At 51.7% G+C, this 9,283-nt stretch overlaps 1 protein-coding gene across 1 annotated transcript; it reads left to right on the forward strand.

Annotated features, from left to right (window-relative positions):
• Nucleotides 1-390: 390 nt before the first annotated feature.
• On the forward strand, nt 391-8,469 carry TRIB1 (tribbles pseudokinase 1). Its single transcript, XM_025394912.1, has 3 exons — nt 391-1,344; nt 3,382-3,674; nt 6,065-8,469. The coding sequence occupies exons 1-3, from the start codon at nt 985-987 to the stop codon at nt 6,528-6,530; spliced, it is 1,119 nt and encodes a 372-aa protein (XP_025250697.1). The 5' UTR covers nt 391-984; the 3' UTR covers nt 6,531-8,469.
• Nucleotides 8,470-9,283: the final 814 nt, after the last annotated feature.

The raw sequence follows: 9,283 nt of genomic DNA on the forward strand, positions 1-9,283 counted from the left end.
ACCCTTACGTCACGGGAACTTTTCCTCCGCCCCCTCCTTCGGCTTCTCGGCCGAGCTGGGGGCCTGCCGGAGGGCGCGCGCCACCTCCTGCCCAGCCCAGTCCGGGGGGCGTGTGCGCGCGCCCAGGCCGGCCCGGGACGCACCACCTGTGCCCGACCGCGCGCTGCCCCGAGCATCCCCAGCCCTCGGGCCACCCCCATTCCCCCCACCTCCTGTTCTCCCTCCCCTCCCCCAAGTCTCCTCCCTCCGCTCCGGAGACTGCTCGCCGGGCGGCGAGGCCGGAGTCGTCGCAGCCACCTCATTGCACAACCCGGCTTCCCAACTGTTTACACAGCCCGGCCTGTGAGTGTGTGTGTATACAGCGTGAGTCACCGGGAGGCGGAGGAGGTGGAGGAAAAGGAGAAGGAGGAGTGCACTGGCCGGGATCGGTGCGGCGCTCACACTCACTCACAGTCACTCTCTCTGAGCGCGTCTCGCTTGCTCTCCTACACGCCCGGAGCCCAGGAGCGCGCAGGATCCCGAGCGCCGCGAAAAAGTTCCCCCGGCTTTAGCTCGAGACTCATCGCTTTGGGAAGTGCATTTGCTTCGTGGCTCCGCCGAGCCTACTGAATCCTGTCCTCGCGGCTCGGGACCCCGGGATCGCTGGCCGCTGCCGCCGCCGCCTCTGCCTCCCGGACTGTCGGCAGCCTAGGCAACAATAGTGGCGGCCGCCCCCAGCGAGGCTCCGGGAGCCCTTGCCTGCGGGGATCCGGGGACCCAAGCCGGCCTCCGCCCCCCGGACGCACAGCCAGCGTGGTCCCCGCGTGCAACGCGAGCGCCGGGGAGCGGCTCCTGCTTTGCCCCTCGTGGGGGCCGAGCCAAGAGCAGTCTGCAAACTCCATCCCGCCGGCTGGAAGAAGTCGCGGAGCCGGCGCCAAGCCCGCAGCGTCTTCCCGCGCGGATCCCGGGACTTAAAAAGCCGGGGCCGCCCCGGCCCAGGACGGGATGCGGGTCGGTCCCGTGCGCTCTGCCATGAGCGGCGCCTCGCAACCCCGCGGCCCGGCCCTGCTGTTCCCAGCCGCCCGAGGCGTCCCGGCCAAACGCCTACTGGACGCCGACGACGCGGCGGCCGTGGCGGCCAAGTGCCCGCGCCTCTCCGAGTGCTCCAGCCCCCCGGACTACCTCAGCCCCCCCGGCTCGCCCTGCAGCCCGCAGCCCCCACCTGCCGCTCCGGGGACCGGCGGCGGCTCCGGGAGCGCGCCGGGGCCCAGCCGCATCGCCGACTACCTGCTGCTGCCCCTAGCCGAGCGCGAGCATGTGTCCCGGGCGCTGTGCATCCACACTGGCCGCGAGCTGCGCTGCAAGGTAGGCGCTCCCGGGCCAGGACCCGGCTGGGGTCGGGGGCGCAGGACGGGGTAGTAGGCAAAGGTGCTTGGGGTGCGGCCAACGCTTGGGCTGGGCACAGGGCAGATCAGTAGATGGGGTCAGATAAGACGCCATCTGACCAGGTTCACCTTTTTGTGGATTGAGGGGTTTCCCATGGAGTGGTATAATGGGGGCGCCTAGAGGAAGTGTAGTGTTCAGTGGCCTTCTCTTTCTGTTCCTTTCCTTAGCGCCCAGTGTAGCGCGTGGCGTTCCATATAAGTTGTGGAATTGAAATGGATTCCAGGGCCATGCCATTCCCCTTCTCTCATTCTCCTCGCTGTCCACCCCCCGCCCCCCCCCACCCCATGTCCTGGAAGGACGCCCTGCAGTGGGTGCCTCCTAGGAGATTGAAGCAGCTGGCATCTCTTGCCGGGTTTGCACGGCACCCGGGCTCAGTTGTAGGTGGTAAGAGCGCTGGAAGACTGTGTCCGGCTCCTGCCTTGGGGATTCCGAATTGAATTCGCGCTGGGACTAGAACACGTCCTCCCAAGGGAGCAGTCCCAGAGTCTTCCACCCGAGGCGGAGGAATCTGCTCGGAGTAGAAATGTTGAAAAGCCCACACCGGGCAGGAACCCTCGCTTCGATTCACTTTATTTTCCAGCCAGCGATTTTCCTTTGAACGTAGGGATCCCATCCAGGAGGAGGAGACACAGCTCCTAGAAACAGGATCCGCCGGGTCCTCCTCCTGCGCGGGTAGACGCAGAACACTCCCACAGTCTACTTTATGCGAGCATGACACCCCTGCTTGAGGCACCCCAGAGCACCCTCGGGCTGCTCCTTTTCACCCGAAAGATAGGATCAGCCCCCAGTTAAGTCGCTTCTGGGTTTTCCGCAACTCACCTGACACTCCCAACACCCCGACCCCGTCCCGGGGCTCGCTGCTGCCACCTACTGCCCAACCCGAATGAAATTTCAAACGCATGATCAAGCCCAGTTTAATAGGGGGAGATAAAACCCTTTTCTTCTCCGTGACTGGGGCTCAGAGCTGTTCTGGGACAAGCATATGTGTGTGGTGGGATGGGGTGGGTGGGAGGAGGGGGCAGCAGGGGATTTTTCTAGCTGGTGCCAGAGCAGCCAGGCCTCTTAGAGGTGGGGTGAGTCTGGCCATTGTGCAACCCCTTCCAGTTCCTCTGAGCAGATAATAGCTGAATCCAGATGGTGACAGCCCGTGTGTCACCGTTTCCAGTTGAGTCTAGGATATGAGTAACTGGACTAAACAAAAGGCCTCTAAAGAGACCAGCCAGCTTCCTAGAAGAGAGGAGATGCTACTCATTTTTAGGGGTGGGGTCGGGCGTGGGGGGTAAACAAACAAATGAAAAACCGATTCGCAGGATCCCCTATCCCTCCTGTGAGAATTGTAACTCAAGGCGGCTTACTTACACTTGAGTCGGACTGTAGGCAGGTTGCTTAAAGCTGCATTGTCCCAGCCTCCCCCTCCAAGTCATCTGTTCCTTCTGATTAATGACAGCTCTGCATGTTCTCTGGCCCCTGCTTCCCCTTGGAGGCTGCAGAGTCACCACATTCTGTGCCCTTTCTGTGCTGAGCACTTTGGGTCTGCAGGAGACACATGCATGTCCAGGGACTGCTTTTCAGCTCCTGGACAGGCCAGGGGCTTCCTTCTATCAACCACTCACTAGTGTGGCCTGCAAACAGGAAAGGGCCACAGATGTTGGGGGGTTTGCTTAGCTCTCAGGAGCTGATGGAAGATGGGAACATGTAAAGGAGACAGTTCTTTCAAATGATCTGTGTGAAAGCGGGTAACCCTTTGGGTATTTGCAAGTCTAGAGCTCTAGGTGTTACTGGTTTTAAAGGTGTCGGGGGCAGCTGGGGCCGAGGTAAGGTGGCAGAGGAAACGGAGTAGGTGAATGGAACTTACATCCTAAGCCCAAAGGTTGAGAACTTCTGCTCAGCTCCCTCAGGGGTTTGGGAGGCTGCCTTTGCTTTTCTAGCCCCCTAAATGGGCCCCCTTCTCTGCAGGTGTTTCCCATTAAACACTACCAGGACAAAATCAGGCCTTACATCCAGCTGCCATCGCACAGCAACATTACCGGCATTGTGGAAGTGATCCTTGGGGAAACCAAGGCCTACGTCTTCTTTGAGAAGGACTTTGGGGACATGCACTCCTATGTGCGAAGCCGGAAGAGGCTGCGGGAAGAGGAAGCCGCCCGGCTCTTCAAGCAGATTGTCTCTGCCGTCGCACACTGCCACCAGTCAGCCGTCGTGCTGGGGGACCTGAAGCTTAGGAAGTTCGTCTTCTCCACGGAGGAGAGGTGAGCGGCCGCCATGGCTTCTCCTGTGGCCTTTTGGAACCAAAGTGAAGGTGCAGGTCGTGTAGTTAGGTGCTGTGTGTTGGTGCAAAACAAAGTCAAGGGCTCATATGTCCCAGATTTAGTATTTAGAGCTTCTGTTCCTGAGGAGTCACAGCTAAGGTTGGTTTATTTTACATTCTCTTGGACGGGGTCTGGGGACACCGTGATGCTTCTATGGGATGGCATGTGTTGACAGGGTGCCCTTTCTCTCCTATCCCAGGATCAGGTCCATTGTTGTCAGAAAGGTCAGTCGTCTGGGGTACAAATATTAAACTGCCCTTTACAATATTGCCTTCTGAAGGAAGTGTTCAAACCTTTGCTTATGCCAAGTGTCGCTTTGTACCTGGAAGGTTTCACAGAGCTAGTGAGACTGTCATATATGCAGAATTCCACCCTCTTCTTTCACACAGCATTCCTGTCCCGTCCCAGGCTGGTTTCTCTGTAACGTCACATTCTCTGGTGACTTTTTAGACATCTCGTTTGGATCCGTCTTCAGAAAATAGCCACGTTGAATAGAATGGAAGTTGGCTAGGATGGATTGCTAAATATAGATCATAGCTTACCTCATAAAGAACAAGATGAGCTTGATAAGAGAGTAATGAGGCATTAAGATTCAAAGCTGAGGTTTTAGCTAGAGAATTCAGGAAGCCGCATGAGATAGACCACACTTGAGTTTAAGAGCCAGCCACATCCCTTGTGGAAAGATTACGAGCAGTAAGGCTGTAACATTGCAGAGGTGAGAGTGAGTGAGTTTGTTGTAAGAAGTGGGCTTATCTCACCTGTGCATTTTTACCTTTCCCAGAGCGTACGAAATTGTACAGGGTTGAGCTGTCATAAAGCATGACTTTGTATCTGACCTTGCAATAATTATTGGAACACACTGATTAGCAAAGAAAAGTAAACTGTTTGCAATGAATAAGTTTCTAATTCCTGGAACATGCTCCTTTGATATGGTGATGCATTTTCTGAAACATGCCTTACACACCTCCTTACTAGCTTTTGAAACCTGCATTGCACAGGCGAATGTCATGGGCATGGGGTTTGGCAACCCGGGGGTTAAGCAATGTCAGGCTGACGCTATTCGTGTAACCAGCACAGGTGCAGGGTTTTAGTGCTGTAGCAGCCAATCAGGGGCAGACAGTGTGGGTTGAGTCATATTTTCCGTTTACAGAACCAATGGGTATTTTACATAACGACAGGGAGGTCACGCTGAGGACATACTGAAGTTAGCACATGTATACTACACTCCAGGGAACAGGAAGGCAGGAAAAAAAAAATACCAGACCTTTGAGAGGAAAAGGAATTGACCCATCAGCCAGTACCAAATGTTTGCGTTTAACTTCATAAGTGACTTACTGAAACAGGGCTATTTCAGAGAAGCAGGTAGAGACAGGGTGTCACCGGATATTGGAGCTTCCCTACCACATGGCTTTAGGCTTTGGGGGATCCAGGAGACTTGGGTGGCTGGTTCTGAATAAGGAGGCACCTGCAGCTTCATAAGAGAGCCTTTGACTGAAGGTTTTTTAGACTTTAGTTGCTACCTGAACAGAAACCCCCCTGTAGAGTGAATATGCTCACATGTTGATGTGCCATCCCACTGGGGAGTGTGTGTCCCTATGTAAGAATTTCAGAGGCCCTGCATCACTGAAATCCATCAGCCACTTTTGCTTGCTCATATAACCTCTCTGTCCATGCAAAGTGTTCTTTGCAATTAAACACCCCAATACATGTAATTAACATTTCTTGCAACTTTCCCACCCTAATTGTCGCAGCCTGGGCCCAGGTGGACAAAGTTTGCTCCCTGTGCATGTATCAGTGCAGACACCAGTGCTGATGACCTGTGTGTAATAGCAGTGACTTTGGGCTCCGTGTTGTGTAATGCAGTGTGGGTCCAGGTAGCCCTGGCAGTCATAAGAGAGAAGACGGGCTTGTAGGATGCGCAGGCCCTCCCTGAAGACGTAGGATATGCTGCTCTTCCCTAATAGCTTTTGTAGAGAATGCAGCATTTCCCTGAGACAGGCTCCCAGTTCTGCAATGGGAACTTAGTACATTGCGTAACTCCTATTAGGATATCTCTTGTAAGCTCTAGCATTATGAATACTATTTGGGGCTTTGCATCATACCCTCCACCCCAGGCGCTCTGTCGATACTTTGCAAACATTTATTGCAGTTTGTGTAGGTTTGTGAAATCACGAGTCCTCGGTAGTTGCAGGGCACTGCTTACTGGACGAAGGGGTAAATAGCATTCCTGGAGCCTTTGCTGTTAGTGCCTGTGGGCGCTGTTATTGGGAAGGCTTTGTTTTTCATAGCAGCTGGTGTGGAAATAATGGCTTGGTTCCTCTCTCTTGCAGAACCCAGCTCAGACTAGAAAGTCTAGAAGACACACACATAATCAAGGGGGAAGATGATGCGCTGTCAGACAAACATGGCTGCCCAGCCTACGTGAGCCCCGAGATCCTCAACACCACCGGGACGTACTCCGGAAAGGCTGCGGACGTTTGGAGCCTAGGGGTGATGCTTTACACGCTTCTGGTTGGACGATACCCCTTCCATGACTCAGACCCCAGTGCCCTTTTCTCCAAAATTCGACGTGGACAGTTCTGCATTCCTGAACACATTTCCCCCAAAGCCAGGTGCCTCATTCGCAGCCTCTTGAGACGGGAGCCCTCCGAGAGACTCACTGCCCCCGAGATCCTGCTGCACCCCTGGTTTGAGTCTGTCTTGGAACCTGGGTACATCGACTCAGAAATAGGAACTTCAGACCAGATCGTTCCAGAGTACCAGGAGGACAGTGACATTAGTTCCTTCTTCTGCTAATCCCCAAAACCTCAGAAACCTCATAATTCTTACACCTGGCATTTCCATTTCTAAAGATGGACAGGCCCTTTGGCGTGGTACCAACCAGACAATGACTGCATCAGGATGAAAGCTGCTGAACTCGGCGTGGCGCCTCCTCTTCTCTGTTGGGATGAGTGACTTTATTGATTTGAGCAGCATAGGCTGTGATTGGCTGCCCTGCAAAGTTGTTTCCCTTAAGGAACCCTCACCAACTATCTCTGCTGGATTTGGGAGTTCCGCATCTTTTGTGGAGGGCAAAGAGTATGGATATCTTACACCCGGTGGTCAAGTGTGTAATAAACTTGAGCATTCGAATGGGAGAAAAAGCAAATCGCACAATGACATATTTTGGGCAATAACCGTATTTTTAACAGGGTGACAAATTGGGCCAATAAATCTGCCATCTTTGAACTCACCTTTGGTAGCTAGACACGTTACCACAGCTTCTCTGATGGGAAAGTTCCTTTTTTGGCTTAACACTCACCTTTTCTTCACACTCACATTTACCAATGACACTGCTCCGTTTTTGGAGCAGACTTTTAAGTTGCTCAGGAGCCTGACGGAACCATGAACCCAGACTCTCCTCTGTTTCCTGCCAAGACCTCATCTGCACTAATGCCTTCTCCCTGACCTTGACACTTTCCCTCTTTAGCGATAAAAGCACTTACCAGCCGAACGTGGAACAGTATCACAAAAGATCCCATCTCCCAACGATTTCAGAACTCTGAACTCAGACAGAGAGACTCCAGATTTTAAAAAATAATTTGAGTGCTTGGAAACTATTAGCTTTTTAAGTTCCTTCCAAATACGTTAGTACCTACCCTTTACTTTTCCCCCAAGACCATCTCAGGGTGGAGCATTCTGTCTAGAAGAAGAAGGATAAGGAGGCTCCCACCCACCTCTCCCAAGAGCAGACATTAAACATCTTTGTGCTTTGAAGAGAGTGAATTTTGGATAGTCTTGTGATTCTCAGACTAACTTCTAGAATTATACTTCAACCCCTCCCAGATATGGTCCGCCTCTGGCATTGTGTGTGCATCTGCGGTTTTGCATGATGGGTTGTTAATATTTCAAATGTGTGGTTTATGAATACGTCTGTATAATCGGCTTCTGGAGTGAAACAGCAAACCCCAAATCTTCAAAGTTGGAAGGAACTTTAAAAATCATCCGGTCCAATCTCTTTCCTCTTTCCGCCACCTCCCAAGGCAGAAATCCCCTCTTCAGCTGCTTTTGTAGGTGGGAATCCAGCCTCTGTTAGGTATGTCCAGGGATGGAAACTTACTCCCCTACAAAAGATAGAGCTTGATGGAGAAATTGCAACTTTCATTAAAAAACAAGTTCAGATGAAATATCAGTAACTGTCTTGGACAGTGCTGAAATCAGGTGGTTAAACGGGTAAACAAAATATACTGTATTTTGATAAATGGCACAAAAACAGGCAGTCATCTTTAAGGGCTACGCCTAGGCAAACTACTAACATGCATTGTGAGAATGCCGTGTATACCTCACGTACTGTGTACTTTGTACATATATTTTACCTTTTATACCTATGTTCGGTTTTGTTTTGTTGTGTTGTGTTCTGGCTTTGAGGCTTGTTTCGTTGTCTGTGTCTGTCTGAATAACCTGCGTGTCTAAAACCACGTGAAATGTGAATGATTATTGGCAATATTACCTTGACAGAATCATGGGACTTTGAGAAGAGGGAGGACAGAGGCCTCTGTCGCACTAACGCTCTCGTGGTTGCTCGACTGTTGTATCTGTGATACATTATCCGACTAAGGACTCTGGGCTGGCAGGGGCTTCTGCCGGGAAAGCTAGAAACACTAGGTTCTTCCTGTACATACGTGTATATATGTCAACAGTGAGATGGCTGTTTCTGACTCGTAGAGAAATTTTAATAAACCTGGTTTCGTAAATAGGTGTGGTGAATTTCTTTCGAGTTCAATCTGCTTTGCCTTTTGAAATTTCATGCAGAGGTTGCAAAGGTCTCTGGCCTCGGGGCTTATAGTCTAGTTGGGGGTGGATAGCAAGGGGAAGGTGGAAAAGTAGAGATGATGAGGATCGTGGATGACCTTTGGCAGACTTGAACCCATTTGCTTTTTTCGTTTCGGTGGGCAAATTTATTCTGATGGATGAAGCCCACTGGGTGACACCAAGTTGTTGCGTACTTTGGGTTGAATTTAGACTCAGGAAACATTCTTTATTTTTCATACTCTTTCATAGCAGAATCAGAATCAAGAAACGTTTGAAGATGAGCATTCATAAATTAACCTTGAGTTGTACAAATCAGCTTGTCTTTTTTTTGGGCCACGGACCCTTGAGAATTTGTTAAAGCTATGGCCGCTCCTGAGAACAGTGTCACATGTATAAAACAAAATGTTGTTATTGCAGAGGTTCACACAGATCTCTGAAGGCATCATGGGACTTCCGATTGTGAACCAATCCCCCTTCATTAGACTTAATTAAAATGGCTAAGCAAGCCATTTTCTTTTTTTTTCCTTTTTTTTATTTTTTGAGACGGAGTCTTGCTCTATCGTCCAGGCTGGAGTGCAGTGACGCAATCTTGGCTCACTGCAATCTCTGTCTCCCAGGTTCAAGTGATTCTCCTGCCTTAGCCTCCTGAGTAGCTGGGACTACAGGCGCACACCAGCACACCCAGCTAATTTTTGTATTTTTAGTAGAGATGGGGTTTCACCATATTGGCCAGGCTGGTCTTGAACTCCCGACCTCGT

Source organism: Theropithecus gelada, chromosome 8 (genome assembly GCF_003255815.1).
Source record: "Theropithecus gelada isolate Dixy chromosome 8, Tgel_1.0, whole genome shotgun sequence".
Lineage (NCBI taxonomy): Eukaryota > Metazoa > Chordata > Mammalia > Primates > Cercopithecidae > Theropithecus > Theropithecus gelada.

What these genes read in the sequence shown, in the direction of transcription:
- TRIB1 (XM_025394912.1), top strand. Translation starts at nt 985, where the DNA reads ATGCGGGTCGGTCCCGTGCGCTCTGCCATGAGCGGCGCCTCGCAACCC. An exon ending in GCCGCGAGCTGCGCTGCAAG is followed by an intron (nt 1,345 to 3,381) that starts GTAGGCGCTCCC and finishes CCTTCTCTGCAG; the next exon opens with GTGTTTCCCATTAAACACTA. An exon ending in GTCTTCTCCACGGAGGAGAG is followed by an intron (nt 3,675 to 6,064) that starts GTGAGCGGCCGC and finishes TCTCTCTTGCAG; the next exon opens with AACCCAGCTCAGACTAGAAA.